The 27,809-nt window shown below is 36.3% G+C and overlaps 2 protein-coding genes across 2 annotated transcripts; one reads left to right on the top strand and one right to left on the bottom strand.

Annotated features, from left to right (window-relative positions):
- Positions 1-654: 654 nt before the first annotated feature.
- Positions 655-17,190, bottom strand: uck2a (uridine-cytidine kinase 2a). Its single transcript, XM_017468233.3, has 7 exons — positions 17,028-17,190; positions 8,526-8,685; positions 8,278-8,374; positions 8,052-8,194; positions 7,155-7,252; positions 2,180-2,228; positions 655-1,699 (listed from the first exon to the last, which is right to left on the bottom strand). Exons 1-7 carry the CDS (start codon positions 17,133-17,135, stop codon positions 1,563-1,565), a joined length of 792 nt encoding a protein of 263 aa, XP_017323722.1. The 5' UTR covers positions 17,136-17,190; the 3' UTR covers positions 655-1,562.
- Positions 17,191-24,754: 7,564 nt separating this feature from the next.
- tmco1 (transmembrane and coiled-coil domains 1) lies at positions 24,755-27,681 on the top strand. The gene is made up of 7 exons (XM_017468120.3): positions 24,755-24,918; positions 25,096-25,173; positions 25,279-25,338; positions 25,693-25,739; positions 25,851-25,918; positions 26,089-26,233; positions 26,434-27,681. The coding sequence occupies exons 1-7, from the start codon at positions 24,849-24,851 to the stop codon at positions 26,530-26,532; spliced, it is 567 nt and encodes a 188-aa protein (XP_017323609.1). The 5' UTR covers positions 24,755-24,848; the 3' UTR covers positions 26,533-27,681.
- The last annotated feature ends 128 nt before the right edge of the window (positions 27,682-27,809 follow it).

Genomic DNA, 27,809 nt, shown 5'->3' on the forward strand with positions numbered 1-27,809 from the left:
AGACCAAACAGTCCTTTTAACACCACAATTCTCTAATTCACATTTTTTTATTGAACTGCAGCATCCTAAAATAACAATTAAATATAAATTCACTGGCTTAAACCACCTCAATTTGATTATACACTTTCATTACACTGTTCAGCCATTTACAAATTACCCTGTACCATAGCAGCAGTGTCGGTGTAGGTGTAGCAGGAACAAAAAGTGGAAGAGATGTACAGTATACCAGGACAGAAAGGACAATGTAAGACAATCTACAGTACTGATTCATTTCTGAGAGTAATTTTAAAGTAGATTTTGAAAAATAATAAATATGAAACATAAGAGATACAAAATCTGTTATAGTTAGGACAAAATTATACTCTCAAAAGAGGTTCGGTATTGATGAGCCCTTATAAAAGGAAAATGAAGAATAAAAGTCACTGGTCCAATGCATGAGTCCCTGCATAAATCCCATGCATGAACATGGGATCCTGAGTTAGAGAGAAAACTGAAAGTGTTGTTTCCTTCTGCAAAATGACAAAATAGATTGTGTGGCAAAATTTGTTGGGGTAAAATCCATACAATACATACTGAGTGGAGTGCCATCGTAATGTGTGCTTTATGTTTGCAGCTGACAATAAATATAACTCAAGAATTATCTGTAAAAACAAATTCTATTAAATAAAATCAGTATTTTTGCAATTTATTATCTCCCTCTTAGTGTTGTTTGAAAGGTGTCAAAACACCACATTGAATACAGTAGATCAAGGACAGCCATACAAGTTCTTGGTTTCTTTACTGAATCTGCATATACTTTAAGTTGTGTTGACAGAGTCTGTCTTTGAACATGCTGCATAGGACCTGGAGAACATCCAATCTTTTCTTTGTCTGTACGTAAGCATCTCTGTCATGTTAACATACTGTTCATAACATGCCACTGAGCTTTATTTTACAGTGCAAGATACAATACAAGCCCTGACCTACGAATAATGAAGATGGATGTTAGCAAAAATGAAGGATTTATAAAAAAAAAATAAAAATAAAAATAAAAAAAAAACATCAGTCCTTTTGAATAAAGTCACTTTGCTATTGGAATGAACACTAACATACAGCAGAGGAGCTGAAAATGCTTTAGAGGCAATAATATTACAACAGAGGCAGAAGTTGTACTTCAATCGTGAAAATATGCTGTTTTTTTTCTTTTTATTCAAGTCAGTGCAGGTCTTTACCAGCTATGTCCCTTTGGCAAATTCTGAAGTGACCCGTACGGTCTAATTATTTTAGAAACACTCATAATCTAGGGCCAGATGGATAAAATATGCAAATGCAAATTAATAGGACAGGCAAAATAGCTTTGACCAACTGTTTTCAGCAAGGACAATTTTCCCCTCACAATTAAGTGCAGCAGTCATTTGAAAAACAAAAGACAAAACAATAACACTGTAGCAAGTCAGAGAAGGCATTTCTTGATTTTTTTTCTTTTAAATACAGTTTGCAAATCATCAGTGTATATATACACACAACCCCCCTTCAAGTCCCTTGTCCATTGCCACTCTTCTCTGGTTCCCTTGTAGGGCATATCAGTGTGGCCTGCTGCTTGACTCTGATGGCTGCCGCTTGCGAGGAGTAGTGTGGCCATTAAGACAACCGTTCAGTCGTTTGGTTAAGCCACCATTCAGAATGTCCTGGATGTGCTGCACTATCAGATTAATGGCAACTAGAGAAGGAGAATAATAAGGGGTCAAACATACCTCAGAAGAAAATATCATCAAAATATTACAGTAGAATTGATAAAGTATTAGTATAATGTTACCTTTAAATAAAACATGGCTGCTATCTACTTTATTACAGATTCTAGTTCTACTGGTAACATTATGAATGGTTAGAGCATCAGCTGTAATTATACTGTAATTATATTACTTTTTTGGGCGTCATACTAAGTAGGACATTGAAATTATACCACCACCTTTAAATAAAATTTGAAATTTTCATCTGTGAGACTGACTGAGTCTGTTTTTACTAATAGTATACCTTTAGGACCACTAAACACCTGAGGGTGGGTGGAAAGGGCAAGGCGGCTGAATAGGAATGTGCAGAATCTGAGAATGGCCTTGCTAAGAAACATTCAGCATTCCAAAACAGAAGAGGTGATAATTACTACCAAAACATTTTCTAGTTCCACGGTCACACATCTCACCTAGATTATCAGCTCCCCTTGGGATGATTACATCAGCATACTTTTTTGTCTGGAAACATAAAAACAAGAAGCAGTTTAGTAAGGTTCCCAGGAAGAAAAGAGACACTCAAGTGCACAGGTGGCTTTCGATCAGCATTTTATAACTGTTTCCTGGTTGGCACGATGCCAGAGATGTTTATACTAGATGTTTTTCAAGGAAACTGAGTTCTTGAGAAATCCTCTAAATGTTCTAACGGCTATTTTGATTATTGTTTGGCAAAAGACCTAGAAAAAAAATAACAGATCTCTAAACTAGCAGTTGCAAGCCCACAAATTTTTACTAGTTGACCAGTAATTTAAAAAAAAAAATAGACAGCTAGAATTAAAGCTAAAACAGATTCAGGACATCAATATTTTAGAGTGTTTTATTCATGCAGCAAAGGACACATCAGCCTGCACTTAAATTAACAGATATTACACAGGCTACAAATTATATTTACAACTTCAGTGGATTTTTAGGCTAGACTGTTAAAAATGAATGTAAATAAAGCGGTGCAATCAATGTGCAAAATAATACATCTGTGTATCATATAACACTACTGAAGGTCCATTTGCTAAAATACATTCTTGTGGGTGAGCTGAACTAAAACTGGTGAATCTGAAACTGAGAGCTTATGAAAATTATAGCTTAATGATGGACGAAGGATGCGTCTATAGCAGTGTCTAAGAGTTTTTTCAGCCATTTCTAACTCAGTATTATCCGAAAATACGTCAGGATGGGCCTATTTGAGCTGGCATGCACCTGTGGTCTAAACTAAACTCTAAACTAGCTGAGAGGAATTGGATAGTGATCTGCAAAAATACTGCCCCAAATGTGCTCTTTTGTACAGCACATGTCACAACTGAATTCACTCTGTCCTAGTGCAAGGATTTCATTTGAATTTTATTTAACTTTAACTGACAACAAAAATAACTGTGGGATGAATTCCTTTGGCAGCAGGTTTGACATTTTTTAAAAATAGGATTAAAAAAAAAAAAAAAATACTAATGTATTTAAAATTAATTAAAACTTCATGCAGAGTGATATCAAAGTGCTAATAGTCCATTAGCAAAAGAAAATGAAAAAAGACTTTCCCCAGTGTCGTCTTGTACAGATGGCTATAGAATTGGCTTCATCTAGTCTGAAAATATTTCAAAATACATTTAGCCCACTTTCTTTATAATCATCTGCCTACATCTCCTTACCATCTGCCTCACTGTTTTTGACACTGACCCAACTAGTAAATTCTCCACAGCAGCAAGTAGTGTATGTGACCCTTACTCTAAACCCATCATTAATTCTGCACTACAGCTTTTTTGTTTAAAATAAAAAAAATCAGGTCAAATGTGTAGCTAGTTTTTGGACTTATTGCATTAGATACCACATATATGCCATCTGATAAGTATTAAGTATCACACCAAAATCGTAGGCATGATAGGGTCTGCCTCCTATCAGTGACGCCAGTGTTTAACCAAAAGGAATCTTAGTGAGTACCACAAACTCTTGCAAATAGCATTGGCCCAAACAATACCTGCAACCAAAAAAATGAGTGCATATGCCTAACAGTATTGGCAAGTCCAATATTTATTAACACTAACTAAGCAAGCCAGCTACGCAAACACTATGCTGCTCTGATTTTGGCAGGTACATAGCTAGCTTATGTTAAATCTCCAGTAGTAGCTATTTGACTTTAATAACTGTAGTAGACTTTAGTAGCCAACATCACTACTAAACCAAATGTTTTTCTGTAACATTTAATTTTGTGCTGGAAAACTGTTAGGAAATCTAAAATGTTTTTGTACTAACTCGATAATGTAGACATCACAAAATAAAAATCTATATCAAAGTTTGTAATAAAAAAATAGGGTGCCCAAGAGATTCGCACAGTACTGTATATTTTTTTATCCAATTTAATATAGTCGTATCAAATATGTTTGTATTTACATGTTGTATATATCAACACTAATAAGGTTCTAAACTTAATTTTCTAAATTTGTGAAAAAAAATGTTTTAAACCCAGAAAGAATGCATACCTAGGTGCTCAAGCTACAGATGTGATAGCAACACAAGAAAAACAAGGAGCATGAAACACCTGCTTCAGGAAGGAGAAACGGCAGTTAAAACCTGAAGCTCACTAGTATACAGGAAGACAGTTAAACCAAACAGTTAAAAAAAAACTCTCACTCAGTCTCAACCCAAACAACCTACATTTATAATGATGTTGCCATTTATTAGCCACTTAATTAAACCCATTGTAGTTTAGTATATACAGTTGAGTTTACATACCCCTTGCAGAATCTGCAAAATGGTAATAATTTTTTTTTAAATAAGACAAATCATAAAAATTGCAATTTGTGTTTTATTTAGTACTGCCATGAATAAGCTATTTCACATAACAGATGTTTACATATAGTCCACAAGACACAATAATAACAAAATAACAACAATATACACTGATACTCCTTTTCAAAAGTTTGCAGATTCTGCGTAGGCATATGTAAACATATGACCTCAACTGTACACACACACACACACACACACACACACACACACACACACACACTTGGGAGTATACTTTTGTTTTTGCTGTATACTGAAGACATTTCGCTTTGAAATCAAAATGAATATGAGGCGATAGACCAAAACTTCAGCTTTTATTTACTGATATTTACATCTAAATATGTTAAACAATTTGGCAATGTGGCACCTTTTGTAGCAGACCACCCAATTTTTAGGTAAGCAAAAGTTGTAAAGAAAATTAAAGCTAATAACACTTAATATTTGGCTGTATATCCCTTGCTTGCAATAACTGCATCAAGCTTGAGACTTATTGGCATCAGCAAACTGTTGCATTCTTCTTCTGCGGTGCTTTTCCGGGTTTGTACTGCAGCTTCTTTCAGTTGTGTTTTATTTTGGGAGGGTTTCACTCTTCAGTCTCCTCTTCAGGATGTGAAATGCATGCTCAATTGGCTTAAGGTCTGGTGATTGACTTGGCCAGTCTAAAACCTTCCACTTTCTTGCTCTGCTGAAGTCCTTTGTTGTGTTGGCAGTGTGTTTTGGTCATTGTCTTGCTGCATGATTTCTCCCAATTACTATCATGAGTTACATCATCAATAAAAATTAGTGAGACTGTTCCAGAAACAGCCATGCAAGCCCAAGCCATGACACTACCTCTCCCATGTTTCACAGATGATCTTGTATGTTTTGGATCATGAGCAGATCGTTTCATTCTCTACACTTTGGCCTTTCCATCACTTTGGTAGAGGTTAATACTGGTTCCAGAACTTTTGTGGCTCATCTCTGTATTTCTTTGTGAATTCCAATTTGGCTTTCTGATTCTTACTGCTGATGAGTGGTTTGCATCTTGTGCTATGGCCTCTATATTTCAGTTCTCGAATGTTATCTTCAAACAGTGGGTTGTGATACCTTCACCCCTGCCCTGTGGAGGTTGTTGATGATGTCACTGACTGTTGTTTTTTGTTTTTCTTCACAGCTCTCAATGAATTTTTGTCATCAACTGCTGTTTGATTGTTATTATACCAGTGGTTTCTTTCTTTTTCAGGAGAATCCAAATAGTTGTAATGTCTATGCCCAATGCTTACGCAATGGCTCTAATCGATTTTCCCTCTTTTCTCTGCTTCAAAATGGGTTTCCTCCCACAGACAGTTCTCCAGTGTTCATGTTGGTTTAACATTTTTTAACTACAAATGCAGTCTTCACAGTTAAACCTGGGGCTAAAACCAAGAGTAGACATTAAGAGCTATTGTTTAAACAATCAATCTAACAGGACACACCTGGACAACAAGAAATGCCTGTCAGTCACATATTCCAATATTTTTGATCACTTGAAAAATGGGTGGGATCAAACAAATGGTCCCATGTTCTAAATCTTTTGATCTCAAACACAACTGTCTTCAGTGCATAGCAAATACAAAAGAATTGGCCTTGCCATTCTAATACTTTCAGGGGGCACTGTACTGTATATGTACAGCATTTAAAACATAATTTAAAAAATATGTTAATCATTAATAGAAGCTTTGCTTTCTGTTTAAAGTTGTAAATTACTCATTGCACTATGTAGAACACATTTTAGAAATGAAAATATAAACTAACCATATTTGGTAGTATTATTAAATTACTCATCCAATTCAAACTAACAAGATTATATTTTTGGTTATTGATTTAATTATAGCTATGTAGTTATGAGTCTTATTTAGAGTGGATTTTTCTGCTTTTGTGGGCAGTGGTAGCTCAGTGGTTAAGACATTGGACTACTGATTGGAAGGTTACGAGTTCAAATCCCACCACCACCCTGCCACTGCTAGGCCCCTGAGCAAGGACTGCTCAGCTGAATAGAGGACATAAATATAAGTTGCTCTGAATACGGGCATTTGCCAAATGTCATAAATGTAGTCTGTTGATATGATCCGGCTAACATTAACTATCTGCTGCACCAATTCATTTTATTCAACAATCCTTTAATTTCAGTGGAGACTAGATCAGACCCATGTGTAAAATTTGATCCATCATCCTTTTTGTTTCATTTTTTTTTAACTATACATGATCATTTGAGAACATGAACCATGCACATATTTGGAGTAATTTATTCTGCATCTAGGTGCATCATATTCTACCCATAATCCACCAGATGGTGGTTTAATTATAGTTTTTTGCAGATTATGAAAACTCACATAAAAGTATCTCGACATCTACAGAGTTCCCTTTTCAATTTTTCAAAAGATGGTCAAGATATTTAAATACATATTTAAAAACATTACAAACAGTGCTTAACAACTACAGAACATGTTTCATAGGTAGAGACTTGTTTCAAATTTGTAAATGACAAAATATACTCTTGTCTATATAAAAACAATCAGGTCCTCACTTTTGCAGTTTTGCTCCATAGAGAGGTGATTAACTAATGGGAGGTTTTGTGGGAAATATTTCAGCACTTACTGGTAGGCAGAACTCTTCAAAAGCAGGCTTAACAAATGTGATATATTGACTTAAGACCTGCTCCAGGTCCCGTCCTCGCTCACTGATGTCTCGCAAGACTGATGGGGAAAAAAAAGGAAAAAACAAACTAGGAAATAGTTCAAATTAAATTGACGTCAAGAATGAAGAAAATGCAGCAGAAGGTAATGTGCCTACAAACAATGCAGTACAAGTACTGAAACTACAGTTGTGCGCATAAATTTACATACGCCTTGCAGAATCTGAAAAAATGTTAATAATTTAAAAATAAATAAGAGGGATCATAAAAATTGCATTTTGTTTTTTATTTAGTCCTGCCTTGAATAAGCTATTTCACATAACCGATATTTACATATAGTCCACAAGACATAATAATAAGTGAATTTACACAAATGAACCAGTTCAAAAGTTTACATACCCTTAATTCTTAATACTATGTGTCTTTACCCGGATGATCAACAACTGTTTTTATATTTTGTGATAGTTGTTCATGAGTCCCTTGTTTGTCCTGAGCAGTTAAACTGCCCGCTGTTCTTCTGCACATTATTTGGTTTTCCAGTATCTTCTGCACATTTGACCTCTTTCCAGCAGTGGCTATATGATGTAAGATATCCATCTTTTCACACAACTGAGGGACTCATACACAACTATTACAAAAGGTGCAAACATTCACTGATGCTCAAGAAGGCAACACACTACATTAACCCTAACCCTAGGACAAAATAATAATTTACACCAATCACCCTATTCAATTGTTTACACCCCCCGGCTCTTAATGCATTGTGTTGCCTTCTTGAGCATCACACTGCAAGAAGTATGTAAATTTATGAACACAACTGTATATACACCACTTAGTAGTGTTAGTGCTACCATACTCACCTCTGCGTGAGAGTCGTGTATCAGCATCTGTGTCGACAAACAGCTTCATCTGAAAGAGATCCCGGATTTCCTGCGAGTAGAACATGAGAATCCCCTCGAACAGCACCACATCAGCTGGGTACACTGTTACCGTTTCTTTCTTCCTGTAAAGAAACATAGGAGAAATTAGAAAGAAAATTAAACACAATCCATATCACTTTGTATGTGAGAGGCTGCAGGGGCTTACCTGGAATGGGTTACAAAGTCATAGACTGGGATCTGAACTGTTCTTCCCTCCATGATGTCCCACAGAGTCTTAATTATTAACTCATTATCAAATGCATCTAAGAGGAGGAAGGAAAAAGTGGATGAGGAAAAAAAGAAAAGAAAAAACTTTCCAGGTCCACAACTAATGTAAATTCCAAAACATATTCAATAGGATAGATATCAGGAGCCTTCGAAAAAATTTCGGCTCCTAACTTACATTACAGTTACCTGGGTGATCAAAGTTGAATTGCCCTTTAAGAGCCTTGGCCTTCTGTTCTGGGGTAAGCACCTTGTAGAAACTGTCCTGACTCAGGATGGCAACCTGCCTTTGATGATGGTCAATTTTATTCTGGCCAAGAAGCTCCATAATCTTACCACACACGGATGACTGTAAGGAAAAATATACCAAAAAGATCATTCAAATATCTGTCCGATGTATAAACCTGTGGTAACAGTCCACTGCCGGTTTAAAATTTTTTATGACATTTGGGCCCCATACCTGAAAATCTGAAAGGTAATTTTCTAATAAATCATTCAAATTTTGTTGTAAAGAGTACAATATTGTTGTATCAACCAATTACATGTTTAAAATACCAAGGACATATGCAAAAGGTTTGCAAAATATTTCAACAACCCCAATCTTTTAGGGCCGTAATCAATGTTGAGTTACACATGTATACTGAAATTGCTTACACCAGTATTCAGACCTACTGACTTATGTGCTACTCAGACAGCTGTGCAGGACTTTTTGTGCAGCTGTGAAGAAGCATGTCTCAGTTACAGGTGATTCAGTCCTTGAATTAATTACTTGACTGTCCATGTAAACTTTTCTTCCACATGGAGGACATGGGACCGCTACTGAGAACACCCAATCTTTACTGAAGAAAAATCTGGCAACCTTGGAGACATGGACTACATACAGGTTAATTTAATAAGTTAATTTTAATTTAACAAAATGACTCTGAATATGGAGAACTTGACATAACTTTCAAACTTATAATACACTTTAATCTTCCATCCATCCATTCATCCATGTTCTATATCGATTATCCTACATGGTTGCGGGGAACCTGGTGCCTATCCCAGTGAGCATCAGGCACAAGGCGGGATACACCCTGGACAGGGTGCCAATCCATCGAAGGGCATAATCACATACACATTCACACACTATGGACACTTTGGACATGCCAATCAACCTACCATGCATGTCTTTGAACCAGAGGAAACTCCCGCAGCACGTGTAGAACATGCAAACTCTGCACACACAGGGCATCTTTGTAGTAACTGGGCTTTCTTACTATTGCACTTTAATCCTGGCTGATACTTGTTGGGTAATTAGAGGCATTATTGGTGTGACATTGTACATTGACAGTGTCTCACTCGCTGCACAAGGGTAACAGTGTGCATGTCTTGTCATGTAACTTATCAGGGCAAAGTCAGCAATTATTAGGCAAGTCAGTATTATGATCTGATCATTATTTCAATGCATATTATTCAACTTTTAACCATATAAGACTGAATGCTAACAAGGTATAATTATTTGCGAGTGACGTTTAATTGTTTAATGAGGCAGGGTGTGACTTAAAGTACTTAACACACTATATAAGGTGTGCATAATTATTAGGCAGATTCTAATTCAGGAAAATGGGCCAAAAAAAGAGATTTAACAGACTGAAAAGTCAAAAATTGTAAAATGCCTATGAGAACATGCAGCACACTGAAGATTGCAAAATTACTGAGGCGTGACCACTGCACAATCAAACAATCTGCTAAGAATACTCAACAGGGTCACATGCAAAAAAATGTTTAGACAAGAAAAGCCACTAAATGACTGCAAAAGACTTAAGACTTAACATGAAATTACCAGGAACACATTAGACTCCAGTGCCACCATATTTCAGAACTGCAGCCTTCCAGGAGTGTACAGAAATACAAAGTGTCTAGTGCTCAGAGACATGGCTAACACAAGGAAGGCTGAAATACAACCGCCACTGAATAAGACTCACTAGCTGAAGCATCATGACTGGGCAGAGAACTACCTGAAGACGATTTCTTTTTTGTGAAAGGTTTTGTGAAATGATGAAATGACAATGACTCTAGATGGACCAGCTGGGAGAGCCCTGGATGGAGTGAAAATCAACTCCCAAACCTACTGTCAGTTGTAGAAGATACATTCTTCAAGCAGTGGTACAGGAAGAAGCCAGCAACATTCAAGAAGGCCATGATCTTTATGCAGGACAATGCTCCATAGCATACATCAAGGTACACTAGCCAGCAAAGGTATCAAAGATGACAGAATGACGTACAAAGATGATATGGTATGAAAGATGACATAAAAAGATGACCTGGTCCCCATCCTCACTTGACTTAAATTCTATTGAGATCTTCTGGGCCATTCTCAAGAGTGAGATTTACACTGAGGGAAGACAATCCACCTCTTTGAACAGAATTTGGGAGGCTGTGGTGGCTGCCTCTGCTAAAACTGATTGTGAATGGATCAAGAAACTGACAGATTCGATGGATGGAAGGCTCATGGAGTTATTGAAAAGAAGGGTGGCTATATTCATCACTGAATATTTTTGAAGTGCCAAAATATTTTTTTTCCTCAATTGTTAAATGTTATATTATGTTAGTTATTTATTAAATAATACTTTACGACTGGAGAACAAACAAGTAAGTAAAAAATAAATATGTGAAATTTAGTTGCCTAATAGCTGTGCATGCTGTTAATTTCTTCTGAGAAAGACATATTACAGTTTTTGTTTGTTAAACATTCTACTTTGATGTGAAATAAACATTTAGGATCAACTGAGACCACTGTATTTGTTCACCAATAAAATTAAGCTGAGAAATACTATTTGCCTAATAACTGTACACACCGTGTGTAATTGAAGCATATTCCAATTTACAAATGACCTTGTGAAGTTCACTTGAGTGTTTAGGAACTCATTCCTTTCTGTTTCAATGTGGAAACACAGAGATATCAGGTGACACAGAAGAATGGCATTTTTTCATTATGGATGTTCCGATCGACTGGCCACCAATCGGTATTGGCCGATAATCACATTCTATCGCAATTTGACAACGTTAAACTTTAGCACTGCGGTCATGTCATCACCAGTGTGAAATTATTACAAGGTCTCAAGAAACCATATTCGCCATTTGCCGTGTATTTTTAAAGGCCTATTAAAATGTTAATTGTAAAATGAATATTTGTTGTGCTTATTTATTTGATTCTCAATTAAAACAACAATCTACAACATTACTGTAAATAATATAACCAATGCAACATCTGTGGTATTACTTTAACTGAAAAAAAGAGAAACAGTGATGGTCAACTCAAAGCTAACATATCACTTATATAAAGCTTGAACAATCGGGATCGGTATTGGCCGATCATGATGAGAGAAATCCTGATCGGAGCATCCCTATTTTCATAACCATTTTTAACCTGTTTTTTTTAACAAAGGGTTTAATAATTCCAGGGTCCATAATTATGAAGCTGACTATATATCTTAAAACTAGAAACCAGATTGAAATGCCTAGGAAAATCTAGGTGTTACTACAGCAATCATATCAGTGTATTGAGTTAATTGTTGTATAGCAACTGTTTAGGTTAGGTTCTGTGTGAGAATTTAACACACACACACACACACACACACACACCCTAGTTTTACAGTGTTCACAACATTCCCTGCTGAATTTTCTATTTCTGAATTCAACCACCCACACAGCAGATGCCCTTAACTGTATGGTGCTATGAAAAAGTACATGATCATAATAAGTCTAGCTCCTTTTTAATCCAACAACACTTTAGCCACATGACAGCAATGTGTAGGGGTTAATACTAACTCATAAATACTTTTACATTTGTTATATGGGAGGGAGTAACAGAAAACAATGCTCAGGAATGACTACAATGCAGTATAAAATACAGTATAAAAGAAGGGAGAGTATTAATATTAATTAACTGGCTAATAAAAGTCAGAGTAAAAGCATGGCATAGGAAAAATGTATTAAAGGCACAGCAAATAATTTCACTGTTTCAGGATCTCACAAAGTCAATAACAAAACACTATTTACACTGTTATTCTATCCACCAGCAAGCACGTGTTATAGCTACTTACTGCTAGTTAATGTTAATCGCAACTTCATATTACATTAAAAATTCAAATAAGGGTATGTGATAACAAAATCATAAGTTAATCCATGAACACAATGTTTGACATACACAGAATTCAATAAGTGCATCAGTCTCTCAAGGCTGTTTCACCATGCCTTCCAGAGCTCTTATCAGCTGCAGTACTGCTTGTCTCAATCCATTTAACACATAATCTGCAAACTCTCACAAGCTGTTTCTGGCGCTTTGTAAGCAATCATAAACATGCTCCATGATTTGAAGAAAAACTGACATCACTGCCTCATTGACTTTTAGGTCTTTGAAATTGTACAGAATCCTACAGAAATAAAATGGGGTTTTAAATCTTTGTATTAAACTATTATACAAAATGCTCTTTATAAGCTCTTTATCAATAGAACAAGTTTTAAAAACAAACTATAATTGTATGCAATTGCACCATTTGATGTCAGGGCTTTACTGCACTCACTGACCCCACATCAATGAAAACTATAGTATGCCGCATCAGGGCACAGAAAAAAAGCCAACTGACCAGCCCTTGTCAACGCTGACTAAACATTCTTCTGTCTCAGCCTGAGCCCCAGTCCAACCAATTTTAGAGATCAAATGCCAGTGCCATTGAGCCTGAATGCAATACTGTCAATATGGTGCCATGTCATGAATAAAATAGAGCCAAAAGTGCCACAAGAACCAGAAATTCCTGTATTCAATATAAATAGACAAGCGGTATTGCCTCATATCCTTAATTCTGAGTATAAGTACCTTTACAGCATCAACACAGTGTTCCTACATGAGCCCTCTGAAGACATAGCATAACTTTAAAAATCTATAAATAAAAGATCTAATGGAACCAAACGAGGTCAAATACAAGCTATATCTTAGGAAGAGCAGTCAAAGCACATAAACCTGGCCACAATAAAAATACTTCCTCAAGTGAATTGGAGAGATGTAGCAAGGCCACCTGCCAGCTGGTGATATGATGACAGAGAAAAACAAGTCACACAACACCACAGATATATACATTAATGTATAGGAAATAATAAAATATTTAAAATATACAGTATGCAAGTACAATATAGTAATACATGCCTGTTTCATACAATTAAAATATTCAATTTGTTGATAACGGTTTTCTTCTTGGATACCATTCATGAAAGAGTGAAATGTTGAGCAAACTTTCTGTGCAAGCAGTCTAGCAACCAAACAGGCATTCACTCTCACTCTGTCAAGCAATTATAAATGTTTTGATAAAAGAGTGTAACAGGGCTTATGTAAGTATGTAACTCAGCTATGGAAATCATCACAGTACAATATAGTCATTAATGTTTTGTCTGTCAGCTTCTAGTTATGTCAAGTTAAAATTAATGTAGTTATTTTGATATGACAGCTCACTTTTGTTGTATATTATACAAATATATATATACATATATATTTGCTAGTACAGCCGAGGAAGGACTTCTGTCAAAACATCCAACTTGTACTATATACAGTCAGGTCCATAAATGTTGGGACTTTAACAAAGTTACTGTTAGTTTAGCTGTCTACCCCAGTATATTGGTGCTGAAATTAAATTATGAATATGACCTCAAAGTGCACACTTTCATTTGATGGATGTTGAATGGTGTAGAAATTACAGCACTTTTTATATGTGGTCCCCTCCTTTCTAAAGAACCAAAAGTAATTGGACAATTGGCTGCTCAGGAGTGTTATTATTACTTCACTTACAACTAAGCAGATAAAAGGTCTAGAGTTGATTTAAGTTTAAGTGGCATTTGCATTTGGAATCTGTTGCTGTTAACTCTCAATATGAAGTCCAAAGAACTGTCACTGCCAGTGAAGCAAGCCATCATTAGGCTTAAATCTCAAAACACACCCATCTAGCAAAAACATTAGGTGTGGCCAAATCAATTATTTGGCACATTACTAAAAAGAAAGAATGCACTGGTAAGCTCAGTAACACCAAAAGGCCCAGAAGACCATGAAAAATCTTTGGCGAATGACAGAAGAAATCTTTCACTGGTGAAGAAATACTGCTTTGCAACAGTTGGCCAGATCAAGAAAACCTTCCATGCTAAATTGCCCTTAGTTGTGAATGAATGTGTGTGCATGGACTGCAGTGGACTGACAACTCATCAAGGGTCATTCTCCTGAATTGCGCCCAGTGATACTGTGATTGGCTCTAGATCCACGGTGACCAGGATCAGGATAAAGCAGTCTTGCCAACAGACCAACTATTAGTTGTTGTTTGTTTCAATCACCTCTTCAGGAGGTGAACTGCATGCACAGCTGGGCTAAGGTCTGGTGATTAACTTGGCCAGTCTAAAACCTTTCACTTTTCCCCCTGTCAAAGTGTTTTGTTGTGTTGGCAGTGTGTTTTGCGTTATTGTCTTGGTTTATGATGAAGTTCCTCCCAATTAGACTGGATGCATTTCTCTGTAAATGGGTAGGCAGAATGAACCTTGGTTGAAAATATTTGTGGCTCATCTCTGTATTTCTTACCGAATTCCAACCTGGCCTTCTGATTCTTACTGCTAATGAGTGGTTTGCATCTTGTGGTATGGACTCTATATTTCTGCTCTCAAAGTCTTCTTCAAATGTTGGATTGTGATAACTTCACCCCTGCCCAGTGGTGGTTGGTGGTGATGACGCTGACTGCTGTTTTAGGATACTTATTCACAGCTCTCACAATGTTTTTGCCATCAACTGCTGTTGTTTTCCTTGTCCGACCTGAATGATGTCTGATTGCTAGTACACCAGTGGTTTCTTTCATTTTCAGGACATTCAAATTTGTTGTGTTGCACAAACCTATGCCCAAGGTTTGTGCAATACCTCTGATCATTTTTCCCCTCTTTTCTCAGCTTCAAAATGCCTTGCTTTTCTCCCATAGACAGCTCTCTGTTCTTTATGTTTGTTTATTTATTTATTTGTTTGTTTGTTTTAAAATGCAGTCTGCACAGGCAGAAACTAGGGCTCAAACCAAGAGCTGACAATCAAAGATATTGTGTACATAATCAATCTAACAAGAAACACCTGTCAGACAGGTCAAATATTTTTTTTCAGATGCATATATTAGGAATCTATAAGATCTACTATTTCAAATTCATCTTTTGATCTCAAACCCAAATGTCTTTAGTGTATAGCAAAAACAAGAGAATTGGCCTTACCCAGTCCAATACTTTCAGAGGGGACTCTATAAAAATAAAACACCAACTATATGATGATGATTTAGTGTGTTGTCTGAAATCTCACATGGATGTTCACTTGGGTTGATGGTGACTATCAAGGCCATATCATATGATCTGAATCATTATCTGTTAGCCCTTGTGTCCTGTAGATGAATGAACATTGTGATCCTCAAAGAGGGCACTCCCATCAGGAAAGTCGGATAAAGCTGATGAGTCAGAATAACTTTGTATTGATTTGCAGTGACTCTTCCCTCTAACGGGACAAGTGGACCCAAATCATGCCAGAAAAATGCCTAAGACAGCATAACCGAGACACTTTTTTCCTTTGTCATGCATCAGTATGTACGATAAAAATCCCCTTTATATGACTGATTAGATAGTTGGAAACCTTAACTAGGTGGTGCACAGTATGTCCTGTCCTGACACACATCATATGTGCTACTGACCCCATTATTGTTTACCTACTGATCGCAACCTCTCAAATATGTAGCTTTAACAGATTAATTCATCCGTTACTTTGGTTAAATAAATATCTAAATACTGTACAAATACTGTAACGGTCAGACAAGCGTAAAAGCCGTGTTACCGTTTCAAACAAAGGACCACTGTTCTTTGTGAATGTGCGTAACCGGTAAATCTACTGTAAGGCACTAGTCGGAAGCTCTATCCACAAAATGCGTAAATAACGCCGTGTTTTGAGCAACTGTAAATGTAACAGTCGTCTTTTCAGACAAAGTGGTTTCCCTTTTAGCCAGAAATGTTGAGACAACACTGGCTGAGCCAATCTGATGGAATCTGTCGGCGAGCTGCCTCCGTGCGCGTGGAGCATTACACATGAACAAAAGCTAACCGGCTAACTCTACTGTTTTACACAATAACATACGGACAGTTAACCTTGAAACTTCAGTGAGACAGGTGAGGGAATCATAATTATGACTACATTCGTGGTCAGTGTTTGTGAACGGGGTGGGTCAGTGAAACACGGCTATTTTAAACAATACACGATATTACACAGGCTGGAATTTAATACCGTCGTCTGTAGCCTATTAAAATCATCATGTAGACTGGTTTACGGTTTGTAACTATTATAATAATATTATTTTAATAGTTTGGGAGGGGGCACTATAAAAGCCTACAGTTAGTTCAATTCATGTAAAAGTACAAAAGATTTAATGTGTGTAATGTATAAATAGCCTCTATGACGTTACCAGCTGTAAGGTCAGTTATCTATCCGACATTAAAGTAAACGTGATGCCGGAAAAACGGAACAGGCGTTAAGGACACGTTAAGGTCTGGCGTGAAGCACGCGGTCATGAGCTCTCATCTACAGACAGCAAGAATACAATATTATAGGCATCCTGGCAAGCAGAATTTATTTTCTGTCGGGGAGAAAATGAGATTTCCGACCTTTCCGCTGGCAGTGCCCCCCGCCACCCCGATGAGGAAAGGCTGTCGAATGGTGTGTGTGTGCTCGGGTTCACGCTGCTCCAGATCGGCCTCGCTTTCTCCTGCCATGCTGCCGGTCAGTGTGAACACGATCAGCGCTGCTCCAAGCAAAGAAACACCAGCACTGCTCCGCCTCCTTCCGCTTCCCTTTGTGTGTGTGTGTGTGTGTGTGTGTGTGTGTGTGTGTGTGTTTATGTCTCAAACGTCCCCCAAAATTATAGGAAATTAGGTGTAGACATAGCAGTAATTAGCTGCATTGATAATTATGTCAATGTCAGTGGAAGGTCCTCACAAGTATAGTAATACAGAGAGAACGTGTATGTGTGTGTGCGTGCGTGTGTGTGTGTGTGCGTAAGAAAGAGTGAGATGGAGAAAAGCTGAGACATATTCGACCCAAATAACTACAGTGGTATATGTGTAAACAGCAACCTATGTAAACTTTTCTGCAACATCCTAAACAACAGACTCCTCTCCATTTTCTCACTGATAGAAAAGTCTTGAGTAAACGCCAACTAATTCAACTAATGCCAACAAAATATCGCAGATCAGACAATACTGTATATACCAGGGACATCCCTAGAGATTTCTGAGATGGTGGAGCTAAGCCTCTTTTAGGGGAGGGTCTGGGCATACTACTCCCACCCCCCACAATCATACATCTTTCTATATTTTAGAGTAACAATGGGTGTAAAATCTATAGAAATAAGGTCATTTTTGGTCAAGGTATACCTGTCTCATAATTTGTGTTAGAGACTGATCTAATATTACTTACAAGTGCATCTCAAAAAATTTGAATATCGTGGAAAAGTACATTTGTCCCCGTATCTTATTTCAAAAAGTGGAACTTTCATATCTTCTAGAATCATTACACATAAACTGAAATATTTCAAGGCTTTTTTTGTTTTAATCTTGATGATGATGGTTTACAGCTCATGGAAACAAAAATCCAGTGTCTAAAAATTTTAGAATAAAGAATTTAGAATACAGAAATGTATTACAAATATTAGTGGTTAAAATTGGTGGCAAACACACGCAAATTACAGCCCTGCCTCACTCCATGACTCTGAGGGAGGAAATCTGAGTCCCACACTATTCAATATATACATCAATGAACTATCCAGGGCTCTGGAACAGTCTGCAGCACCCAGACCACTAAGACCAACATCATAACTTCAAATTAGACAACATGCCCCTTGAACACATTCAGAACTACACATACCTCGGTATAAACATCGACATAAACATAGAGAAATAGCACGAAGAGGACTTTTTATGCTATTACAGTAAGAAATATATCAAAATTGACATCAGAATCTGGCTAAAAATAATTGAGTTGGTTCTAGAACCCATCACACTCTAAGGATGTAAGGTCTGGGGCTCACAAATAGAGCTGCAACAACTAATCATTGATAATAATCGATTATGAAAATTATTGTCAAAGAATCTCATTATTGATTAGTTGGTCTGTGCGCGGCACATTTACTTATTACATTACTTTTGTTCCGAAAACACGCATCGGAGTGTAAATACTAAAGTTAAGTCCCAAATGACGTACTATACACTTACACTATGCAATAAATACTGTATCTTCTAGTGCAGTAATTCCGCGGACCCCTGGTGGTCAGTGGTGTAATTGCAGGGGTCCATAGGAAAGTTTTTAAAATGTTTAAATAATATTATGGGGGTTTTTTGTTAAATGTAGGCCCTATCAAAATATATTCAAATGAGATGCTTTAAAGTTAATCAATTTGGTTATTCGTGTGCATTCATGAATAATATATATTCTGGTGTGTGTCTGTGTGTATTGGGTTCTTATCAGTCTTTTATATATATATATATATATATATATATATATATATATATATATATATATATATATATATATATATATATATATAAAACTACAGTCCTAAATGAATAATATATATTCTGGTGTGTGTCTGTGTGTATTGGGTTCTTATCAGTCTTATATAATTGGACAAACAGTTGTAAAATTTTAGTCTGAAGTTCATATTTGTAACACTCAGTTTGTGGATTTTATATTAAATGTATGAAAAAATGGTACTGAAAGTCCCCCCTCAGCTGATTAATCGATTAATCGAAAAATAATTGGCCAACTAATCAATTATGAAAATAACCCTACTCACAAACCAAGAGTTCACTAAAAGGGGACGAACACCCAGTAGAGACTCTGCAGGCAGAATTCTGAAAAAATATACTATGAGTACAACAAAAAACTCTAACTAATGCCTGCTCTGTTAGGATTGTACCTACTAATAATAATAAAAACAGACATTAAATTCCATGCTCGCCTAAAAATAGTAACACAGAGACCCACCATAACAAAGTCCTAAGATGCCAAGAGCTTCTCTCCCCCGAGAGAAGCCCCTTCAACCAGCTGGTTTTAGAGCTGACTTCACAATCCAAAACATGTCCAACCAAACCCCAGACAGACCCAATCAAATTATTAAAACACAGAAAGAAAAATATCTGAAACACTGGACAGAAGCAAACATCTCAGCAAAGTAAATTAGAATGTTCTCTGTCTCTAAACAGAGAATATAAACTGGCAGAATACCTGAGCACAGTGACTGACCCTAAACTAAGAAAAGACCTGAGAGAGCGAGAGACATGGAAACGGAAACACATTCACCAGAGTAGCTGTACAATGGCGGGAAAAGGATATGTGGTCTGTCAGATTTAAAAAAACATATTACATATAGTTTACTTTTTATCAAAATGTGATTAAATACCATCGAAAATATTTTGAGAAAACCAGTCATTTTATATTATTGTCATTCAATTACACATTAATTCAGAGACAAATAAAACTAATAACTTAATTATGACTAAAGTAATGCCGCTGTATAAATGCAGGACAGGCCGGTCTATCTGTGCCTAGGCATAAGCGATAAACAAATACCACAGCTGATGGAAGATTTAACATTTGTTACTATTATTAATATTATGTAATCATTAGACATTTTTACTTGCATAGAAGTGAGTCAAAATAACTTTCAAATCTGCTTTTCAGCTTTTACCCTCATCCTTTATTTTGAGTCAAAATAACTTACACTTCTACAGTAGTGTAAGCAGAATTTTTGTCATGCTAAGTACAAACCTTCTGTTTCTTTGAATGCCTTTTCTTTTCTCTTCTGTGCTTGCTCAATGTTTGCCTTGTTTGTAAAATGGCTATAGTAATACATTTATAGGTACAGCTAGATATTCTGGGGAGTAATAACTAGAAATTCTTAAAAACACATGCAGGCAAATTTATTAATAAAAAAAAATCTTTATGTACATAAAAAAAGTTATATTTATGAACATATGCACACACATACAGTACATATGAACAGAATGAAGCAGTTTATTAAGAAATTCTTTAGGTTGTTATTGTCACTTCTGCTGCCAGTGCAGTACACAAGATGGGTGATGCCAGAAATAGACGTGTTCAGAAGACATTATATACAGTATACGACATTTCATAACAATATGAATAAGTTCTTTTTTGCATTTCTTGGAAATTAGATTTTAAAGAAGAAAAAAAAACAGTTTGCAGTAAAAAAGTGTTTACTGTAAATGTGCTGTGTTGCTCCACTATTCACATGTGTAATGTTTCTGCTTTGGTTTTGTCCCACCTGACTAGTAATCTGATTGGCCTACTTTCTCTTGATGCATCATAGATGAGCTCTGATTGGATCTCTCAATATAGGTGTACTAAGATATTGCCTGTACAGACTGAGTTAAACCTTTTTTTATTATTAGAAATCTAAAAACAATTTTAGAAACCTGCATTACATGTGCACAAATCTTTATTGCCAGCATTTTTTTTTACTGTGTTAACAGAAATGTTTTAGATGTGAATATGAGCCAGGGATGCATGAAATTAACATTTTCGAGGCATGGCCCACAGCCTGGTTATAAAGTGTGAAATTTCAGAATGCAACAATCACCATTACAATCATAAAAAATGAAGTATGAGCCAGTTTTGACACAATCCTAAGCCAGGGATCTGAAAACTAAAACAGATAGTGAACCTTGAGTCAGCTAGAATTACAAGAATTACATACAAAACCAAAATGCTTTTTACTGTACAGATTGTACTACCATAAATATTACATATTTGAATCCATAAGTAAGAACATCAACAAAAAAACAACAACTCCAAATCAGGTTGACAACTTTAGCAGTATCTGTCAACTAGCTAGCTACATTTCACTGAGGAAGGTAGCTAGACCTATATCTATGATCAAAAAGAATTCTGAAATTAATGTCAATAATTAAGCAAAACTTTATAATTACAATTTATTTGCAATATGTACATTTCAAAGATAAAACAGTAAAACGTTTATGGATTAGGATACTCCGAGCATGTTTTAGTTTGAGATAAAAGTCATGTTCATTACTATTTCGTGATTGGTACTTGGTTCAGCCCCTTTGAGAGGTCTTCCAATCATCATATAGAAAAAGCTGTGCATCCAGCTTGGACAAAAATGCATTTACGTAGAGCACACTGTCCAGAAAACATTGAGATATTTTTCCTCTGCAAAACCCAGCCATGTGTCTAGGCAGGATCCAAAATGACTTTCATTATTCAATAAGCATTCATCTTTGCTTCATTAAACAAAAGTGTACTTGAATCTGTCATAGGATTCCACTGAAGCCGTGTGTCACTGGAATTCAATCTATTGTCTTCTGTGGACATTTTCATGTAGGCTGCGCTGTCCACCGAAAGGGGCAGGGGTCTCTTGGGCTTTTATGCAATCTACATTAAAGCTGCCATCAGAACTCATCCTGTGATATCCATTATGAATGCTAGTTAATAAACTTACACATGTTTTGTCCATATCTAATCTATAAGGTGATCGTTATTTATAACCTGTTGCTTCTTTGCAATATCACCGAAGTAAAGCAGGTTAACTTACAATGGTGATTATGTACAACAGATGCACAACTGATAAACCCATATCTCAACTCTAGATGGCACAGTCACCAGCATGCTGATCAGCTGCTATGGAGCATCCACTTCAACCTTGTGTAATTTACTGTGGTTAACACTGTACAGAGTCTGGTGTTTTCAACATTTCTTTGTAATGTCTTGCTGATTGCTCTACTGAACTCAAACTGTTAATCCAGTAAAGTTCAGTTAGTTGTATCACTGGTTTGCCCCAAAACTTAATAATAACTCCATCTAACTCCTTGAAAGGAACAGGCAAAAATAAAATAAAATACAATACAATACAATTAGCACTTACACAGATCAGCCATAACATTACAACCAAATGCCTAATATTGTGCAGGTTCCCCTTGTGCCACCAAAACAGCTCTGAGCCATTATGGCATGGACTCCAGAAGACCTCTGAAGGTGTGCTGTGGTATCTGGCACCAAGACATTATCAGCATTAACAGCAAGTCCTGTAAGTTGCAAGGTCGGCCCTAAATGGATTGGCAAATCCCACAGGTGCTCAAACAAATTGAGATCTGGGGAATTTGGAAGCCAACACCTTGAAAAATTTGTCATGATCCTCAAACCATTCCTGAACCATTTTTGCAGTGTGGCAGGGTGCATAATCCTGCTGAAAGAGGCCACTGCCATTAGGGAATACTGTTGCCATGAAGGGATGTACTTGGTCTGCAACAATGTATAGGTAGGTGCTGTAAGCCAAGGCAGCACAAATGACAGAACTGATATTACTGGAGGAGTTAGCACATGCTTCCTGTGGAATGGAATGGATATTTAGTGATCAGTATGGGTTTTTCCAGAAGATGAAATTGGGTTCCATTTACCATGGCATCTTCTTGTAATGCTGTGCAACACTTTAGAACTAGCACTAATTGACTACTGGTTACGCAGCTAAATAATATTTTTCATTCTCATAGACATAAGTTAAAAACTACTTCCACTTCTGAGAAATTCTTCTTTACTGACGGTTCATTGTGTGCTTTCCACTCTGTGAACTTAGCATTTTATTGAGTTTCATGGGGATCACTAAATGCAAATCAGCTGTGCTGAGATTGACATTTATCAACATGAATACAAAGAAAGTCTGTGTTCCCAAACCATTTGTAAATCTGGTGGAAAATTTTAGTTCAGTTAGACAAGATTGATAAACGAGGCCCGTTGTTGCTCATTTTATGAAGGGTATATTTTTGGAGAGCACTGTTCTATTTGTAACATTATAATAACTTAAGTTATTATAATCAGAAGGTCGGGGGTTCAAGCCCCAGCACTGCCAAGCTGGTACTATTGGGCCTTTGAGCAAAGCCCTTAACCCTCTCTGCTCCAGGGGCGCCTTATCATGGCTGACATTGTGCTCTGACCCCAACTTCCTAACAAGCTGGGATATGTGTAGAAAATAATTTCACTGTGATGTAATGTATATGTGACGAATAAAGGCTTCTTCTTCTTCTTCTTCTATAATAATTTTAACTGATTTTAATGGTTTATTCAAAATGTATTCATAACTTTTATTTATTTATTTTATAATAAATAAATAATATGTTGTGTTATGTGATATTAATACATTTGTGCATTCAAAATCAGAAATTTCAGATAAATGCAGATAAATGAACACATTTATGGGAAGCTGCTGGTGTTACTGGTCACTAAACTGTTTTTTTTTTTTTTTTTTTTGGGGGGGGGTTTGCCCAGCTCACTTGACATTGGACTAAGTGTAATGTGGCTCATTACACTTGCTGTTGGATACAGCTTACAGACGTACAACTATGGGTACAGACTTCACGTTTAGTATTTAGTTGAACATTTGCACCCACTGTGGTACTTCTATATAGTTAGTAGTTGTAGATTTCTAAAAGAGTTCTAGATTTGGGCTGCTTAAGGTTAAATCTAGAACCCTTCTACAAAGCCAGAACTACTAACTATTAAAAGAAATAGAGGAACCATTTTTTCTAAGAATACCTTAAAAAATGAACGTCATTTTTGTGAACTGCACTCATCATAGAGGTGTATGCCAGTTGTAAGCATGTATTACATGCTTCACATTTTAGTAGTTTGGTTCTGTTGTCTCCCTGCACTGAAAGTGGGAGTAGAGTCCTGGATCATATTTCTTTATTAAGTTTAGTGAGTGATTCAACGGGTAATATTCTAAACCATGTGAGTATTATTTTATATTTTCTGTTGCTCCCTCCAAACCCCTACTGACCCAACTTGTTTCTGTATTGTATACACAGGTCAACCTTGGTGTTCATTCTCCTACACTTTTTTGACATTGTGCTTGTACATTGTGTCTTACTAGAGTATGAACGTAACTTGTCCCTTCCTCATAGATAACTTACTGCCATCTCAACCTTTAATCAGAAGTGTGGGAGTTCAAGCACTGCCAAGCTGCCACCATTTTGCTCTTGCTGACACCCATTTCCTGGGATACGTAAACGAAATTATTTCACTGTACTTTAATGTATGTGACAATAAAGACGTTCTTCTTGTTTTATTTATTTATTTGTTTTATTTATTTTAATAGTCCAGCTGGTTTAGCTTCATTGTAAACACATTTTTCATTAATTTCTCATTTAAAAAATGCCCAGCAAAAGTAGTTGGATATATTTTGATAGTCTAAAAAAAGCTACGTCTCAGAACGAACACTATGCACCACTGAATAAAATAAAACATCGAAAAAAAACTGCAGGTCTTGACCACTAGTGTGCGAAAGCACGATTGTAAAACAGCGGTCGCAGATTGATGATGTCACTTAATGCTGACGCTATTCTTCGTCTATCTACGGTTAGTCAGAGTGCGGTGATATAATTACAAATATATTCAAAATGAGTACTATGTTCGCAGATACAATACTTATCGTCTTCATATCTGTTTGCACTGCGTTGTTGGCTGAAGGTAAGTAAACGTTACTATACTGTATTTTACTACTTATCACGTGTTGAGATGATCAAATACGGCTAGTTAGCCGACTAGATGACTAGACCGGTTTAACCATGTATGTTTAGCTAGTTATGTCTGATGCATTTATAGAGCGCGACTCTTTCCTCGCTTGTCTCCTTTTGAAATGATTAGGTATAACATGGGTGTTAGTATACCGCACAGACAAGTACAAGAGGCTCAAGGCTGAAGTAGAAAAGCAAAGCAAAAAGCGTAAGTATGAAATGAGTTGGCTATCAAACTACAGTTCTAAGTGCAGTGATTTAATGTCTTGAGCATCACCAGGTCATTTAAGTATGTTTTTATTTTCTGTTTAAGTGGAGAAGAAGAAGGAGACGATTACAGAGTCTGCTGGGCGTCAACAAAAGAAAAAAATAGGTGAGTGAAAAGCTACACATTTTAGATTTATTTATTTGACAAACAATTTTTATCTGAAGCAACTTGCATACAGTTGAGTTGAGCAGAGCACATGAGGGCTAAGGGTCTTGCTAAAGTACCCAACAGTGGCACGCTTGGTGGTACTGGGATCTGAACTCACAACCTTTATATTAATAGTCCAGAGCACTAACTGCTGAGACTCTACTGTGTAGTTAATATTGCATTTTCCTTTTGCCATATTTGGTGTCATATGTTCTGTTCTGTAGAATGTAAACTGTGCAGAATGTTCAAGTTGGTAGAAATAAATGGTTTTGGTGTCTTGTTTTTTTTTTTGTTTTTTTTTTGGTCAAACAGAGAGGCAGGAGGAAAAACTCAAGAACAACAATCGAGACTTGTCAATGGTGAATCAATCTTATTTGATACAGCTCCCATATTTGTCATTTATATCTTGGCAGAAAAGTGATTTTCACTATAGCAACTCTGCCTTAAACTGAAATTATATTTCATCACAGGTACGAATGAAGTCCATGTTTGCCATTGGTTTCTGCTTTACAGCATTAATGGGCATGTTCAATTCCATGTAAGTGGTTTCAATGATTGAAATAGTAAAGAACACTAATGAGCGGTATTTTTGCTCTGTTTTTGTTTCTTGTACTACCGACTAATATTTAGACTTGTTTAAATCTCTAATATTTAGACTTGTAGACTTGCTCATCAGATTTTCTTGCTTTTTTTCCCCTTTCACCTCAGCTTTGATGGGCGAGTTGTAGCGAAGCTGCCATTTGTTCCCCTGTCTTACATCCAAGGCCTTTCCCACCGCAATCTTCTGGGTGAAGATTACACTGACTGCTCTTTCATCTTCCTTTATATCCTGTGCACCATGTCTATTAGACAGGTAATGCTCAACACTTTGCCACTGGTTCACAGAGAAGTCAGAAAGTTATTACACAGCATCAGTTAGGTGTTGACTACAGTTTCTGAGAGAGTCTATATTTTGAAAATGCACATTACCACTACAATTAATACTACTGCATTTGTATAGTATATTTATTATCTCCACTGTAGTAAAAAATACTCTTCCTAACTCTCACTCAGAACATCCAGAAGATGCTGGGTCTGGCTCCATCTCGTGCTGCCACCAAACAAGCTGGAGGGTTTTTGGGACCCCCTCCACAAGCTGCCAAGTTCTCATAAACTCATTAGACAATATGAATTATCTCTCCTTTTTTTTGGTTGCAAAAATGCTTTGGAAAGACTCGATGCAACCAAACACACTCGACAAAAGAGAAAACAATATTTAAATGCAGCCGCTACCACTGCTTGTGGTGACCTCACTGTATTTTTTTTTTTTCTTAGATTTGACCTAATTTTATTCAAGCTCTAAATAACTAAAATGGTTCAACACTGGCAAATACCTTTTTCTTTACCTTAAGTTGTGTTGACAAATTAACCCCCCCCCACCCCCATACAGTTTCAAAGAAGAGTAGCTAAAAATAGACTATTAAATGATATCATAAAGGAACAACTGGGCCACCTGCTCTTATCAAAAGCAGGGAAATAGAGCGTGCATTTAAAATACTTTGATATTGTTATTTTTGTTTATTTTAAAGTCTCCTTTATAGGAAATTTTGAGAAATATTCACCAGAGACTTTTCAAATGTAAATTCTAAGGGTGCTGTATTAAAATAGAACAGTATTAGAAATAATTTTCTTTTTCTGAAAGTTGACATTTTAAATGCCATGTACAGTTTTCTAAAATACTAAAAATTATTTACCAACTATTAAAAGCAGTCTCCTTGCTTTTAAAAGAAGCTCACTGGCTCAGTGTTGGACTCCACAGACTATATATGTTATTCAATTTTCTTGCCTCCCAAAACATGTAGCAGGTATTGTCTGCACTTCCTGGCTCATGTTAGACATTGGGTCCCCAAGGACCAGTTTGTGGAACACTTTATTAGTTGATCCCATAGGCTTTGATTTATATATTGATATTTGATATATCAAATATTTGATATTATTTCAAATTGCATTCTACAGATAGGAAGGAGTTTTCACCTAAGTAAATCACCAGATGTTGTTTTCATTTTAATTTGAGTACTTTGGTTATGTAATTCTAATTCCTGTTTCTATGGGTCACTACATAACTGCACTACATAATGATCAGAATGTTAGCATGCTCTTTTACTATAGTTTCTAGATTAGTGACCTGAGAAACTGGTGTTCTCCATGTCTGTGTTCTTTCTTCTTCTTTTTTTTTCATAAATGTAAGAGTAATTATTGGTTAGGACTTTATTTATCCATACCTGTGAACATGTTGACTAGAATAAAAGAGATTAAATTGTATGAATTCTTTTGCTGTAGGTTCACTTTCCTAATTGTTTAATGATGCTTACCCTTGGTGAAGCAAGTGGTATAGGTATCTCACATGGATTACATTACTGTCAGTGAAACTTTATTAAACATAATGTTTG

Source organism: Ictalurus punctatus, chromosome 5, assembly GCF_001660625.3.
Source record: "Ictalurus punctatus breed USDA103 chromosome 5, Coco_2.0, whole genome shotgun sequence".
Taxonomy (NCBI): Eukaryota; Metazoa; Chordata; class Actinopteri; order Siluriformes; family Ictaluridae; genus Ictalurus; species Ictalurus punctatus.